At 35.9% G+C, this 17,615-nt stretch overlaps 1 protein-coding gene across 1 annotated transcript in view; it reads left to right on the forward strand.

Annotated features, from left to right (window-relative positions):
* Positions 1-216: 216 nt before the first annotated feature.
* LOC136676260 (hexokinase-2-like) overlaps positions 217-17,615 on the forward strand; it is a 64,417-nt gene continuing 47,018 nt past the window's right edge. Inside the window, exons 1-4 of the mRNA XM_066653118.1 lie at positions 217-368; positions 7,571-7,733; positions 14,163-14,311; positions 16,310-16,429. Of these exons, the coding sequence (XP_066509215.1) occupies positions 306-368; positions 7,571-7,733; positions 14,163-14,311; positions 16,310-16,429 (495 nt within the window). The 5' untranslated portion in view covers positions 217-305. The remainder of the gene's footprint in view (positions 369-7,570; positions 7,734-14,162; positions 14,312-16,309; positions 16,430-17,615) is intronic.

Raw genomic sequence — 17,615 nt, forward strand, 5'->3', positions numbered from 1 at the left:
TGTGTTGCTATCAACACAACTAAAAACAATTCTGACTTTGTCAAATTCTTCAGAATTTCTCATTTTTTACATCAACCCACTCTGAATGAGTTTGACGACTAAGCACACCTCTGCGCGAACCAATAATAGGCGGGAACAGCGATGACGAGATTTCTCCAGAAGACGTGGGACGAATGGGCGTGGCGATATTGTGACGTCATTGGTTGTAGTAGAAGGAAGAGTTTGAAGACGCTGAGGCTTAAGAGAGTGAGTTAGTGAAACTTGAGAAAAGACTACGGAAAAGAAAAAACAAACACACATCGGCGATGATAGCTTCGCATTTGTTGGCGTATTACGTTTCTGAGCTTCAGCATGACGAGGTGCAAAATGTAAGTAAATTTAAGCTTCTTCCTAATTTTCTATTCCACCTTAAATGACACAGGAGTTCCATTCTGGCGCGTGAGGCGCCAATTAGGTGCTACGCCATTTAAGGTGGAACGGATCAATTCGAAGTAGAAGCTGAGAAAAGCCGGGTGACTTAATCGTGGCCACTTTGCTATACTTATTATTTACCCTTAGTAAGACGACCATTTATAGTGTTTTTATTTCTACTGTGTCAAGATACCTACAAGTTTTGTTCATCCTTAGTTTTCTAATCTCCAACCTTATCCTTACACGTGTTGAAGAAGGGAAAGGAAAGAACGTTGCATCATTTAAGGGGGTCACTCATGTGTGGAAGCCTCAAATGAAGTTAAAAGTTTAGTTTACAGTTCTTAATATGTTTTATAAATATAGGAAAGACCTTTTAATTCTTAATCAAAATGTGTCGGGCTGATTGTATGGACACTAAAAACGACAGGCTAATTTCCGCATTTTTTTAACGTTGAGAGAGAGGAGAGTAAGAGGAGGAGGGCGGGAGGAAGAGGGAGAACCAACAGTGTCGAGTAAACGAAGCACACCCCTTCAATAATGGATAGGTGTTGTCTTTCTGTGGCAGCTCTGTGTTTGAGTTGGTCTTGTTTGGTTTAGTTGTGGTAGGCCTCCTCAAACAGCTTCGTTATCACGTAACTTTAGCTCTCAGCCAAAAGCGTTCTACGCAGCTCACCCTCAAACTGTATCAAGGGTTGGCCAATGAATAATTTGAATAAATTGTCCTCGTGTGTGACGGAAAACCTGTTGTAAATGGCTATTTAAAAGTTGTTCTGGCCTAATAAGTGTTGCGTTATTATATGTTAAAGACCCCATTTTAATAAGTAGTGAAACCACCATTCGCAATACGTTTACAAAAGAGTAGTTTTAATTAAACTAAAAAACAACCATGCTGTTAAGTGTTCATCTTATGTTACAGATTTACTTCCTTTTAATAAAGGTCCATTACTTGTGGATGTACATCTTCAAATATGCATCTAGATGTCATCTTAAATTATCATGTGTATGAACGTATCTCCTCCTCATTGTATTATTTAGATAGCTTCATTATCATCCAGTAAAGCACCTTCTTCATACATCATTAGCATTAACTTACCTCATTTGGTTTGCTTCTAGTACCCAGACACATTTTATTATCAGCCAGTAAACTTAGGTGAACTACATTCTTTAATTATGTGTTGAGTTATTATAGATAAGTCTGAGCTTATCTGATTACACCTGATTAAAATTGTAATATCTAGCAGATTTATGATCAGATGTTTAGTGGCTGAAGAATATTTTGCCAAGTCCAACAGGTAAAGCACCCTTGCTCAGTGTGAACCAGACCCTGGGTTGCTGACTTTACCTGATTGCCTTGTGCTGGCCTGAACAGTGTGTCACCACGTTAGCATGAGGCCGTGCCTTCAACATCTGCTCCTCTATGAATGGCTCTAAATGCCACTGCAATTAGATGTTCGTGTGTGGGTGAGAGAGAAGAGGAGTGACAAATCAAACATCCTTTAAACCATGATAAGAGAAGGATATCCAGTGCATTCGGTGTGATTTTGTACCCTGGAGTGTTTGTACACAGTCATACTGAGATCACATTGTTATCTTTAGGGCAGGACAATAGGATAAAAATAGAGATATAGCATAAAGTTTACTTTTCTGCTATTTAATCAAATTCAGTTGTCTGAGTTTGTCAAGGTTTGATGGCTATGCAATAGGGCATGGAAATGTGGCGTTAATTATTGTTATGGGGTGGGCATTATGGCAAAAAAAAAAAGAATTTTTCACAGTACACAATAGCGTATCATGATAGGTTTGACACAGACACAAGTAATATACTATTCTATATTGTGTACAGTTAAACAGGGCAAATTATAATGAACATAAAATGACACATACGTTTGTTCTGTAGTCCAGAAGTACTGATTATGGTCATTATCCACAGAAAAGTGTACTGTGATGTAATTCGTCACAGTAACTATAATATTTTGTAATATTCCTTCAATTCTCTGCCTATCCACTGTTTTTGTTCATTCGTTCGTTGTTGTGTTAATTTCAAACTGTATAGAGCTGTCTGTAAAGTTTGTCTCCATTTGACAAAAGTTTTCGCTTGTATTTTTTTGTTAAATCTGACAAAAAGAGCTCTATGTGTTTGCCATAATGTTTACTGGTATCAGCTTTATGCTAATTATTTGGGTATGTTCACTTTCAGCACTCAGTTTCATGTTCATCAAAGTGTTGTACTTGGCGCGAGGAACTGGCTTTTTACTAAAATAAAGAGTTGCCAATTTTTCAAACTGTTGTTTAAAGCTGATTTTAAAACTTTTTTGGCAGAAGGGTGGTTTATCATCAGAAAATTTTCAGTTGAGAACTGACATCATTCAGAGTAAGGAGATAGACTGTGTGGGCTTTGACACTGTCTCACATTGTCACAAACACTGTTTACAGATATGCCATTGTCTTTTTTTTCTTTTGAAGGAAATCTTAAACCAAGAAAGTTTCTGTTTCTGTTTAAGGAAAGCTTAAACAGAAAGCATGCTGAATTACCAGGTGTTTTTAAGCATATGATAGGTACAGTAGGTAGACTTTCCCTGGTGATTTCTCAGGGTGTGGTTTCAGTCTCAGACGATACAATCATAAAATGAAGTGCTGTCTGATATAAGGCCTAGTTTACACTTGGCATTAGTATTTAGATGTTGTAAATCTACGCATTTAAAAGCTGAGCACATGTTTGTGACTGGATTGTGTGTTTCTCTTGAGGTAGTCAAGTAGACTTTGTGATTATTGTGTTTAGCACAATTCAGCTTTTCCACACAAATGCCATGTGATGCCACTCTGGTTTTTCAGTAGTGTTTCCTACACTTTAATTATTACTGCGAAGTTGTGCAGGTAAATGAGGTTAAGAGAATATTGATTTTACCTCTAACAGATTTTTTTTTGTAATTTTGCTTGTTGGCTATATGGCCAACAGCTTCTGGACACTTGTCCAGGCAGCATTTCTTCAGCAATTAAATTAACTACTGTGCCCTCTTAGGCAACAACATCCACTCTTCTCAGAGAGATTTACAGCATATGCAGAGCATTAGTCAGGTGAGGTACTGATGCTGAAGGATTAGTTCTTGTTACAAAGACTGCTACAGTATGTTCTATATTTATAAGATGTAGCTTCATCACTAAAGTGTGGGCAGATTTAGTGATCTACAGCTCAGTGCTTTGGGATTCAATACCTCTCTAGCCACCTCTGGGCATTGACTATGTTGACCATAGGCATATACAGTATGTGCCTGCTTGAGTGTCCATTTAATTTTCTACCTCTAGAAATAAACTATGTTCTGGCAGGTTGTGAGTAGTTTTGTTTGAAGGTGCCACAAGAGCAGACAATATGTGTATCACCACCTCCCTATTGAGGTCATCTTTTCTAAGTGAATGTAACACTGCCTGACCCAATGAGCTGTGCCTTTCTTCCTAGCAGCCTGGTGTATGTTGCAGCTCTGTTGTCAGAGTGATGTGAGTGTCTGGGGAAGCTTTTGAGTGTCCTATGTTGCTATGAGGGGAAACACTTGAGTGTCAAGTGTCTTCAAGGCTTTGTGAAAATAACTATTAAGCACAGAGGGTTGGGGCTCTCTTGTGTTTTTTTTCTTTTTTTTTTCTTTTAAATTTCATCCCCGTATACATACAAAGCCAATGTTTAATGTGTTATGCCCTGGTGACTCCACTTCTTACACATGATAGTATCACAGCAATCAATTGTCTTTTCCTTACAGTTTCTCATTCTGCTTTACTGTGAATCTAAATTAACTCTTGTGTTATGTGTCATGTCAGTTTTGGTCAGTATGTACCTGATTATTAGAACAGGCTGTTCTGCCCGTGACCTTTCTGAGGATACATTTATATTTGGTGCTAGGGTGTTGTGAATATAATGATGCCATATATTTCTTTTTTCAATTTATGATTTTTTTTGTAATGTAGGGCTTTGTAGGCACCTTCTGTTCCTTCTGTAATGTTTACCACAGTTTACCACATCTACTCTTTTGAGAAAACTTTATCCTAAGTGTAAGGACATGAATGTATTCAACCAAAAGAGTATTTTCTGGATGACAAGCCACTTCAACTCATCCCAGATATTTTATATTGAAGTCCATCACCTCAGAACAGGCAGAGGAGTCATCTGAGCTGATATAGCTGATATTAACTGTTGTTAAATGATCGTTCTGAAAATAGCTATTGATATATACATAATAGTTTAAGTTTAGAATAATGTAAATAATAGGTAAATAAGGGTGTTTGGTGAGATTATTTAAAAACACAGTATATGCTACTGTGTTAATTGAACTGTTATTACGTTATTGTTTTCCTTTTCCATTCATTACTGAAATAAGTCAACTTTTTCATGATATTCTTATTTTATGACCAGCACCTGTATTACACAGCTCTGGATTTGCCATATGATGTTTGTAGTATGCCCTATTTTCCATTTTCTGTGATACTTTGCTTGGTATGGAAGAGTTGTTGCTTTACAATTTCTGTGACAACTTTCCTGACTTTTCTCAGGGTAACGGAATCAGGTTCTATGTTCAGATGAAAGGGCAGCTTGTCTCCTGATCAGGCAGGGCTATTCGCGGCTCAGTAGATCCTCAGTTGCCTGTGCACCAATATAGAATGCTGCACAAGTTTAGCTGGAATAAGTCAGACCCTTGTTCTCATTACCACACAGGATATAATTACAACATTCTGTTATTGCGTATTTGTGGGTTTGTTAATTGTGCAGTGTAGGGAGACGTGTGTGTGTGTGTGTGTGTGTGTGTGTGTGTGTGTGTGTGTGTGTGTGTGTGTGTGTGTGTGTGTGTGTGTGTGTGTGTGTGTCTTCCCTACTCTCTGGTGTCACCTCACATGACTGGAGCATACTCTTGGATTGTGCAATTCTGGCAATTTAAGGGTCATCTTCTACAAGGAAAGCACTGTGTAGTTAGAGAGCCTGAAGCATATATATACACAAAGAAGTAAATAATTTGGCCATTGATTAATCTATTAATTTGACAGCCCTGTATACCACATCAGACACTTATTTTAGAAAAGTATGGACAGTTTTTGCACTGTAAAATAAAACTAAAGGGAATGTTACACTTTCAGTCATAGCAATAGTTTTAGTGCAGTGCTTTCAAATAATTATTCCCTTTTTCACATTGGTTAACATGGCTTGAAGTATTGAGTCTGAATGAGGAAAAAGAGGCTTTTCAGTATCAGGAAGTAAGCTGTAGAGGCATGTTTGCTCCCCTGTGACATCGAGCTCAAGTTACCGGGAGAATAATCTGTGTGTGACTGGTTCCTCTTTTGTATGTGTAGAGTTGCAGGTAAATTTTAGATTCTCAAATAATAGATTCTCATAATAAGTCATCAGGGGTGTCACCTGTGATCATATTACATCACTCATACAATGCCAAGGGCTACTTGTGACGTTAGCAAAGTGAGAAATTGTTGGCTTTTCAACCTCCTTGACATTTTCCTCAGTATTTTAAATGTCACGCTCTGTTTGCCTATGACGGGTGGGAATAGTATATGCTTTATTTATACAGTCACATGCCTCATGCTGGACGTTGTTCAAGAGTGACATCCCTTGTAAATAACTTTCTGGTCCCATATACAGCATTACAAAAAATACTTTTATAATTAATTTACTTTGTACTGATTGAACTAGCAATGTGTTCCCAATTAATTCTTTAAATTATTATTATTATTAGTTTTTTGTCTTACACTGGTTTAAATTAAATCTTTGGCCAGAAGTATGTCGCCTTGTACACTACTATAACAGTAACACTTCTGTGTTTGTTGTACATCCCATGCCAAAACTATGAGCCTCTTCTTTTTGTCTTCAGGCTTCTGGGAAGGCCTTTCACAAATGTTTGGAGTGTGTCTAAAAGAACTTGTGCCCATTCAGTCAAAAGAGCATTTGTGAACTGAGGCACTCATGTTAACCAAGAAAGCTTGGCTTGAAACTGACATTCTTATTCCTCTCAAAGGTGTCCTGTGAGCTTATGGTTGAGCTGATATTCTTTACATAAGCAATTTGCCACCCACTGATGTGCATGCTGAAGCACTGGATACAACATTTATAGGCACTACATACTTAATCACTCACTGTCTCTAGTTTTTTTTGCATGGTCTTTGGCCTGGTGGTGTTTTTTTTCCTCTCCTCTCCCCTCTCCTAGGTGCTTTCAATTTTACAGCAATCACAATTATGATAGGGGCAGATATTCACAAACTAACTTGTGTCAGAGATTGCTTGGATATGTGCTTGATGTTATACACACTGTTAGCAATGTGTGTGATAGATTCACCTGAAATTAAGAATTGCTAGGAGTGCACTGTATAACCTGAAGTTAATCTTTATCTTAACATTTATTTTTATCTTGTCAGTAGATACCGAATAACATTATTCATATTATTATCACTATTATGGTTATTGTCCTGGAAGGATGTCACCATGTTTCTAAAATATCTTCTTAGCTAGTGTGGGTGATATAGCAGTATTTTTACAAATGTGTGTGTGTGTGTGTGTGTGTGTGTGGTATAATTGTAATTCAAGAATTCAGACATTCTCCTATTTTGTCTTTTTTATAATTGCTTACTCTTGTATAGTAACTGAAAATGACGAGCAATTTTATTCAGTAAACAATAACTTAAAAAGGGTGTAGTTTGAATATCGCAAGGGAAAAGCAAGATGTATATTTTTCATCACTGCATTAGTTTGGAGTTCCATAAAGAAAAATAAACAAATGTGTGTACATCGATTTGAACAAAGTTTTAGAAGACTGCAGCTTTAATGTTCATGGATCCTTGTGCACCAGTAAGTTGGGCAAAATAGTATTAACCTAATGTTGTGTTTCATCTGCATTCAACTGCATTCTTTAGGGCAGCTTTGTAATGCATAAACACTGGAACATACAGACATGAATTCTGTCAAACTGAGGTTTTGTTCATTAATGTATTCTTTCTACAATACCCAGCTGGCATTATGCAAACATGTCATACAACCATTTGTTTATGCCCCTTGGGCTGTCCAGACTTTTGCATACTAATTTGCCCCCTCTGTTGGACTGAATGCATTGCTGAGGTCATTCACCTGTGTTGTTTTTGTTTCTTTTTTCCTTTGTCTATCTCTCACCCACATCCTCAGGTGGATAAGTATCTGTATCACATGCGACTCTCAGAAGAGAACCTTATGGACGTGTCCAAGCGCTTTAGAAGAGAGATGGACAAAGGCTTGGGCAGGGACACCAACCTGACTGCCTCTGTGAAGATGCTGCCCACCTTTGTCCGTTCCACACCTGATGGCACAGGTAAGGGAGAGTCAACACCAGTGAGCTTTTTCTAACAACACAAAATAAACCAATTCCAAAACATATGATGTCACACAGCTCCTGGGTGCTGGGGTTGTGGGTTCAAGCCCCACTTCAGGTGACTGTCTGTGAGGAGCTTGATATGTCCTCCGTTAGGTGCTCCGTTTTCCTCCCATGGCTAGGCTCTGGACCAACTGCAACCTTGAAGTGGATAAGCAGTTACAGACAATGAATCTGCAGTTAGTACGGTTAATTACGTTTAATTATTAGACAACTGCAGGGTTTTTGGGTCCGGCGTTCAATCCTTGCTTAGGGTCACTGTCTATATGGAGTTTGGGGTGTTCTCCCCATGTCTACGTAGGTTTCCTCAGGGTGTTCAGGATTTCCACATATAATCCAAAACCAAGTTTGTAGGTGAATTGGCTGTGTGAAATTGTCCATAGGTGTGAATGAATAGGTGTGTGTAGGCTCTGTACTCACCACAACCCTCAAAAGGGTAATGTGGTTGCTGAACATGAATGATTGTATGAATTAAACATAGTGAGGATGAAAATATTGATCCAGTGTAATATCAAGTATATAGTTTAAAACTGTATCTGTGCTAGGATGCAGTACTGTTTTGTTTTAATTTATTAATATTTATGTATTTTTATTCCTACACTATTAGTGTATCTACTAATCCAGCTGTTTTGTCAAAGTGCAGTTCTTTCTTATTCCACAAGAATGAACCATATCTTCCTCTTGACCCAAAGATTGCCATGGAGTGAATACATAGGTTAAAACGATTAGGCATCCCTCAAGGTTAAAACAATATTTAGGCATCCTAAATAGTGGGTGATAGCAGTACATAAAAACCATTCATATAAATATAAAGTAGTATGCACCAGACAGTACTCGAAATGTCCCCAGAAGACGTACTTCGTCATAAGGGATTTTTAAGTTTTTAAAGAATCCCATGATTCTACTCGAGCCGAGGAGCCGTGTGAGGTGGAGAGACATCATTTTAACTGCAGCAGAGCCACAGGAGAGAGGAGCTTCGCTCTCAAGTAAGTATTTTTAAACAAACTAATTACTAGTTAAGTACCAGTGTTGACTGAGTGCAGTTTGAAGTAATTATATATTTAAAAATATTAAAATGACTTTGGCTTGCATATTGAGGTGTAAGAGTACATCTTGACAACTTTATTTAAAATGTAATGTTTAATGTTTGCAGAGAAGGGTTTTACTTATCTGTAAATTTTGTAAGTAATGATACACTTGTGTTTTTCTGGTTATAACACTAAGAATTTTTTTTTGTGGAACACAAACACGTTTATCTATTGTTAACAGATAGTAAGCTGAGGGAAGAGCTAGCTGAAGTTGTCTGTTAGCAGCTAAATCTGAGGCAGTTTAAATTAGCTTGATTTCTTTTTTATTTGTAAAAATACAAGCTGTAGAAAAATACATTCTGAGCTGTTGTTCACACTGAGTGGAGATTATGAATGTAGTTATTACATGCTGCATTTGTGAGCCTTTCATTTTTTTTCCGCAAACACAGAGATGAAGTAAAGAATCAATCTTGCTCAGTCCAAATCAGAGTTTAAATTGTATTTCAATATCTTTCTTACAGAGCTGCAGTGGTGGAGGACAAGCCAGAAGAATGAGAAACATAAAACATAAGAAGCAGCCAAGAGACATTCTTGCTCCTTCTAGGATCGCTAAACATTAATACTTTTTTGTTGTTGAAGTCTGTTGTGTTTTCTCGCATCCTTTCAAGAAAAGTTCTGATGCATTTTAGCATATGAAATGGGTATGATCAGACTGGCCTGGCAAATAATATTTTAATATTAGTGCAAGGTTTAATTTTATGCATGTTTCAACATTTGATTTCTAGGGAGGAATTTTGATGTTTGTAACTGGTGCATTAGTCTGGCAGCAGTACAGATATTCAAATGGAATGATAACATTTAATGAACTTAAGATTGTGGTGGAAACTGATCAGTGTAAAAAGATAAGTGCATACTACTAAGGTGCACACAGGGCTGAAATTTTAGAGCATAAATTATTAGAGGTAGGGGAGTTTTCAGATATTCCGTGAGACATATCACATTGCTAGTCTTCTGTGAACTCAACAAAGTAAGATTTTTGTGGCACTGAACCACTGTATCATCTACAAAAAAGGTTACTTTATTAGTAGTAGTATGTACTTCATCAAGCCTTAGTACATATTATGCGAGTCTGCAATTCCTGACGCAGCCATATTTAGCAATGATCTGATATTTAATGAATACCACTACTAGATAAAAGTGGTTTTGACATATGTAAGAATAATTTAATTATTTGTTTAATTTACAAAATAAAAGCGCGATAAATGTATACATTTTTGTGTAACTGTTTGAATGGCTGTAATGGCTTTTCTAATTCTTCAGTTTACTTCAAAAAGGTTGATATCAGATGATCAAAGCAAACAATTAATTCCATTCAAAATTATCTGATGAATTATTCTTTTGAGGAAATATTTTGTAGTCTAAATTATTAATAGCAGCAAATCAGTGTGTCAGAACTAAATTATTTGCATAGCTCAGATCTCTGGTGGTTTTTGCCTCTTGTAAAACTGTTGTTGTTTTACAAAACAATATAAAATATTGTTTACTTGCTATCTGTTTGAATATGTAAATATTTGAAAAGCAGAACTGGTTAATATATCCGTTCTACCAATAAGCACAGTCGCTACTGGGCTTTCTGCCATTTGGTAAATCAGTAATAGTCCTCCTTCCCAACACACTGCTCTGCTGCTTATCTCTTATCAGTGTGTGTGAACAAATTAGGCTTGATTATCTGTAAATGTTTCACCTGCTGTGCTTTAAGAGACTCAGAGGTCATGGTTGGGTCAGATGAAGAAGTGGAAGTCTGAGTGACTAATCAAATAGATTCATCCTGCGTGAACAACTGGCCACAGTCTGTGTGTGAGGGTTTTTTTCCCCTCCCCCCATCTCCCTTTTATCCCTTCTTATGGTAAAGTTTATGTACTTTCCTACAGCACTAAAAACTATGTATATAGTTATCGGTCCATATTTCTGTTACTGCAGGTTTGTGAGCTTCACTAGGTAATAAGTGTGTTTGTTTGTGAAATTGTGTGTATGTTTGTGTATTTTTCAGTTATGCCAAGCACTGTATGTATACAATCATATGGTGTAATGGTACATTTATGAATGAGGAATGAGAAAGTCCTTTACAGGGAATAAAAGTAAATATTTATCCTACATAAAATATATATTGTACTTTTTTGCACAGACCATATTGTGTTACCTTACCCCAATATGTTAAATTCAGCAAATAAAGGGTGTAAAAAGTAAAGTTTTTTTCTCACAACTTTTGACCAGAGGAGCTTAGACTTTAGCCCATGGCTGCATATGTAAAAGTCTGTTTAAATATTTATACTGTACCATGCAAAATCCAATGAAATGCCTGGATTCCTGAGAGAGAGAGAGAGAGAGAGAGAGAATCAGAATCAAATTTCTTTCTCAGGTCACATTTGAACAAAGAAAATATATTTTTGTTCATCCATGTCACTGTGAAAAGACAGTTTAATACTATGGATTTGAAACGATAGCAAGTAGACAAAAAAAGCACTTTAACCTGAAAATTTAATATGAAATCAAATGTTACATGAGGTGATAAAACTTTTAAATACATAAGTCTATAAAACTCATAAGGTTACCTAGAACATAAAAGGCAGAAACTGCAACCAGCTTCTATGACAGGAGGTTGAGATGGGGGTGGAGATTCACTGGAGAATTACTTAAATGCTGAAAAGAGTGGGCTTCTACTTTTAATTGTGTGTGTGTGTGTCTACATAGATCTAAAAATATCATGAGAGAGATGGAGCACTACAGAGAATGAAAGTCAATTAGATCTGTACTGTGTAGCTTTCATGTAGTAAATTCATCATATGAAATTGTTAAGAGAGCTCTGAGAAGTTATGTGGAATGTTCATAAAAATCCATGGATAGAGAAGAGTCTCCAAATCTTTGTTTGCTTTTTGTCATTGGCTCAGTTCCTTATTGTTGCGTTAGAGTGCACTCACTCTCTCTAATAGCACTGTTTGTTCAAATGGAGCTATTTTTTTTTTATTCGTTATCACATCTTTCTCTCTCTTTCAGTGCCTTATCTTTCTTTGTTTCTTTCTTCTCCTCTCAAAAACAAATCTCCAGTAACGTCCCTTTTCTCCAATGCGTTTTGTCTGTTGGATGTGTGCTGTTTTCCAAATAGTGTCTTGGACATTGACCTTCAGTCCCTCCAAATGATCCGCAGGGAACTTCATGTCTGTCTCTCCAAGCATTCAAGGCAGACAAAGCAGTTGTGCTGACAGTAACATATGTGTCTGTTAGTGTCCTCGCTTCTCGGCATGCGATTCAGACCCGTGGGCTTACTTAAAGAACACCTAAGCAACAAAAGATATATATTTTTATTTTTGTCAATGTTTGACATTCAGCTCCAAGACAATTCTTTGATCATTGAGCGTTATATTGCTGCCTTGTATATCTTTACTGAAATGGGCTGACTTTTCTGATGATGAGTAAAAGGCATGGGGTTGTTATGGATGTTTTGTGGGAGTGAAGTTACGTGATAAACCAGAAGTACCGGAAGATGATGCAGCATATTATTCAAGTGCTGCTGCAGTGGCATGTTAAACAGTCAAACCAGGAAAAGCAAAATGGGAAGACAGAGTGGATTAATATACATAATACCAGCATTCTTAAAAATAAATGAGATGAATAAAAAATGATGTTAATATTACAGCGAATGTTTGTAGATGGACGTCTGGTCTGTTTGTGCTTGTCCACTAAATGACAAGTAAAAAAGAAAAAACCCTATATTTTCAGAACTTCAAAATGTTATTTTTAATAACCTAAAACCACACTGATATTTGTGCTATGCCTAAAGTTCCTGTATCCAAAAATTCTAAAAGCACCATTTGCTTGTATTAATATTATTTATATATATATATTTTTTCTTTTGAGGCCCTCTTATCACGTGTGTCTGTGTGCGTGTGTGTTTTAAATAGTTATTTAGCCATGGTGTTTTTCATCTCCTGTGAGTGTGGGCTGTTTTAATGCATATAAGTAGCTGTTTACGTTGATAATTTATCACTTTTGATTGATTTTCTCTCACCGTTGCAGAGGATATTTAGTCATTTGTGGACTAATCATTGATCTTTTTAAAATTCAAATGTCTAAAGCATTAAGTGCTTTAATTGGGGAAGGAAGTGATGTTTATAAATTCCTTTTATACTCTTCATACATGCTATATGTTCAAGAGAATAAATCCAGAGAATTTACAGCATACCAAAGTGAAAAGTCTGATGAGATTGTCATAATAAAATGATTGAAAAATAGGTATTGTAGAAACTATTAGTTTGTAAGCTGAAACATCACAGAACTGTTTACTCTGGATTTGTCTCTGACTGGTTTTTACATTTTTTTATAGAAATTTGTCACAGTAAAGTGTTGCAGGTCCTCATACAAAATAGAAGAGAAGAAACTGAATTTTTAATTGATAGTTTCCTTTACTGTCATCAGAAAATACCTTATATCAACTGATGCATATAGGAATTCCTAAAAGCAAAAAAAACTGGTTGAGCAACATTTTTAGCAGCAGTTTGTGACTGTTCTTCACATTGCTATGGAGGAATTTTTGTCTGTTCTGCTTTGCGGAATTGCTTACCTCCAACCACACAGAGGCGCGCTCAAGCATGAACAGTCAAATTACATTCCCATTGCAGTGTTGGGGATTTCACTAGGCTACTTCAAGTCTTTAGTCTTGTTTGCTTTAGCCATTTAGAAGTGACCTTGCTCTCGTACTTCAGATGGTGCTCTTGCTGTATAACAAAAATGCACTTGAACTACAGTTCATTGGTGGGACATTCTTGTGTAATGCAGAATTCATGATTCTGTCAATAAATATCAGAGGGCCTAAAAAGCAAAGACATATCTCACTGTTGTTATTGTGGAAAATGTGTTAGCTTAACCCCAGATATAAGTTTTTTTGTTTTCAAAGAATTTTCTGAGTCTAGCAAAGCCTTAATATGATTATTTGACAACTGTATCTTGTATCTATTGTGACAACTGTATCTATTTCTCTTAGTTTTTTTTTTTCTAGAGAGGGATTAAGCTTAGTCCTAGACTATGTCCTCTTTTCAATGGAAAATCAAAATTCAAAATGCAAAGTAGTCGAGGACTAGGCTTAATTATTGTCTGGGAAACCATCCCTATGTTTGTAAATGAAATATTTAAAGATCTGGAAAAAAGTAGGCGGGACAGATATTCGCAAGAAAAATCGGATCCACATCCATTCCAAAGGGAATTCTCATTTTATTTTTGGTTGCTGCTGCTTCTGATGAGAAAACATTCACAAGACTTCACCTTCTTGGTTGTTTATTTTTTGCAGAAAGTGGTGATTTCCTTGCACTGGACCTTGGAGGGACTAATTTCCGCATCCTGCTCGTAAAGGTATCTGCTAATGGCAAACAAAAAGTGGAAATGGAGAACCAAATCTATGCCATTCCAGAAACCCTGATGAGGGGTAGCGGAGCAGAGGTATGTCTAAACATTTTATGGAAAAAAAAATTGTTTTCTTGATTTCCTGAATTAAAAATACACATTCATAAGGAACATGCTTCTGCACATTTCAATACACAACTACTGTATAACAGCTGTTTCATTTTTCCAAGTTATAAAAAGAAATATTTATTTAGAAGCTGTGCGCACAATTATTTTGTGGACTGTATGTCATTTAACATTTAATTTCAAATCAGTGTCATTTGACCAGTTGTTTCCAACTTTTTGAATATGAATGTAGTTTGATACAGACATACATTTCATTAATCAGGCATTGATTCTTTATTCAAAACAAGACATTTTAAAAACCATTCGAACACCATTAAAAACATCTGAATATGTTTTGATAATATGCAAAATTGAGAGCATATGTTGTATAACTTCATGTAAGGCAGAAGGTGTATCAGAAAAGGTGCTCATTTGATTTATTCTATTTGGGTCTTTTTGTACACTTTTCTGAAATATATTCATCAGTCTTTCTTTCAGCATTTTAAAATACTTTTTCCCAAATAAGTTAAATCTACAGTTATTTGAAGTTACATATTCTAATTTGGGTTTTTGAATGTTGTTTTATTTTATTATGCACATAGGGGTGTCCATAAATATTTTCTCTCAATTTTCTTAGATTTGTTTCCTTTTATTTGATTTTACATTCTGCAGGGCTTTAATGGAGGATAATAATGAAAAAAAAAAAATCCTATTTCTAATAATTCTCTTGTGGCTGCTCAAGGTTTTTAAAGGGTTTGGTTTTTATCATAGCAACAGTAATCCTTAATAAGCATCAAAGAAAAGCGATAAACATCAAAATTAAAGTATGCAGTGTTTGAATGAATTGGTAATTAAGCATGGTCTATGTTCAATAACAACACAACTGACCTTTCAGGGGAAAAATGTTCTGAGCCTGCACCGAATGCATTTGACATAATTAGAGCCACAGTGATGAGCATTTTCAATGCCTGAATAAGAAGTGTGCTGGGACTAGTATTTGAAAACATGTCTGAAAGTCATGCTTCAGCACAACCCAAGAGTTTTAATTCTTTATGATTTATCACGTTTTTTCAGTCTTAAATTAACCAGTGACTTTGACACAATTTTTTTTTATTATTTTTATGTCTTTGTTGGATCCTGTTCCATTTAAAAAAAAAAAAAAAAAGAATAATAATAATCGACAGCCATTGTGTAAACGTGTTAGACGTTATTCATTGGAACCAGGCACTTTTCAGGACACAGTTATACCAATGAAAAACATTTAATTATAAGGAATAACTAATTGAGAATAATGACAAAAGCATAATAACGATTCTTGGGATTTTAACAGTTACAGTCCAATCTCTAACCTTCCATTTCTGAGTGAAATAATTAAAAATATTTTTTTCACAGTAAAGTTATTTATTTATTTATTTATTTTTTGTAGTTATTTTCAATAAGCCTGCCTTTTAAATTGTTTTACTAAAGAGAGCAAAGCACTTGCTTCCATTTAAAACCTTTTATGAACAAAAACAAAGGATTTGTTTCGGGAGACATTTGGGAGGTGTTAAAAAATGTTGATTGCCCTGTTAAAGAAAAAGTACAATTGGCAGAGCAAAGCATATTGCTAAACTATGTTAAATACTTATAAAACTATGAAAATATAATGCTTTAGTTTCAGAGAAAAAGGGTGTTTTTTATGAAAACGTATGAAGCATTATGTGGAGGTTCTGCTCCTGTGAATGTCAGTGTTATTCTCAATAACAGTTATGTTTTATTGCTTCAGTGTTATATTGTTATACATTTAGCACAGATTTATTCCCTTTACCTGTCACAGCCAAAAGGTTTTTTGTTTTTTAATTGCCACAGTGTTATACAGTACAAGGTTATGTTTTCCTCAAAATTACGAAACTAGCACAAAGATGAAAGTTAACTAGTGGCATTGAGGGCTTGCAGGAGGTTCAGATAAAGCCAATATTTGTTTCTAAATTTTCTCTTTCTGTTGACAAGCTCTTTGACCACATTGCTGAGTGCCTGGCCAATTTCATGGAGAAAATGGGCATCAAAGACAAGAAACTGCCTCTAGGATTCACTTTCTCCTTCCCCTGCCGGCAGACCAAACTGGATGAGGTGAGGAGAGGGATATAACAAAACACAAAGCAAACAGATAATTAACTGTGGGGGCTGATAGCCCAGTAGTAGAAGAGGAAGGCTACCACAGCTACAAAACTGTTCACACTGTGCTGCTTAAAATTAACATTCATTTGAGCTGCTAATGTTGCTTTTTAGTTTTGTTTTGTTTAGCATTCACACTGACAGATTAGACATCAAACCAAGTGATTGATCAGATTTTACGACCCCCATTTGGCAGCAATAATTGATAACATCCATTAAGCTTTCTGGATCATGTTATACTCATTTGGATTTATGTAGTTTTTTTGGGTGTCTGGGTCATATTCATGACCTTTTTGTGGTTATATTATGTGAAGTTTGTGAAAATTGAGAAGAACATGGTCTAGAATGTATTGCACAAATCTTTCAACAATCCTTCACAATATAACTGATGTGTGTTTAAAATGACCTTAAAACACACCTCAGGCTTCTTGTCAAATTGAAAATATCAGTTCTATCAGAGACTCCTGAAGACATGGAAAGCCACATTCCTGTATCAAGACAGCTTCAGAAATAACACTTTTTCTACAGATCAAAGCAAAGGAGTGTTTGGTTCATTTAAACATCTCTAGTACATGCCAGGGAGCTAATAGCAGCGTTCACCATTGATTAACAAACCCTTATTTGCAGCGCAATCACTCCAGGGTTTGATTAAATCAGAGAAAATCTGCAGAGTTTTAACAAACCCCAGTAATCATTTGTTGCAATTTCAAACCCATAGACCTTATTCACGTTACAATAAAACTAACAAGTCTGATTTTGTCCCCCCTGAATAGAACCACTATTTTCAATCACGAAAACAATTTTATCTCCAATTATAAAATGATGCATAGATGTTGCTAATCTTAAATTCCTAGGTTTTGAATAATCTGTAGTGGACAGTGTGTCTGTCAAACCTATTATTCATAAAGTCTTCAGAAATTCATGTAGGGGGAGCACATGCCTTACAGCAGTCTTTTGAGAGAATGCCATATTATAGTTATACCTTTCTCTCTTTTTTTGAGGTTGAATAGTGTAAATAAATAATTGTAATGGGGATATTAAACTTCAAGGGAGGTAAACAAAATAACCTGAGCTCCCTGTCTCTATTTAATCAGCCTTTGCAATTATAACAGCATAGAAATGTACCATTCCTTCCTACTGA

Source organism: Hoplias malabaricus, chromosome X2, assembly GCF_029633855.1.
Source record: "Hoplias malabaricus isolate fHopMal1 chromosome X2, fHopMal1.hap1, whole genome shotgun sequence".
NCBI classification, from domain to species: Eukaryota; Metazoa; Chordata; class Actinopteri; order Characiformes; family Erythrinidae; genus Hoplias; species Hoplias malabaricus.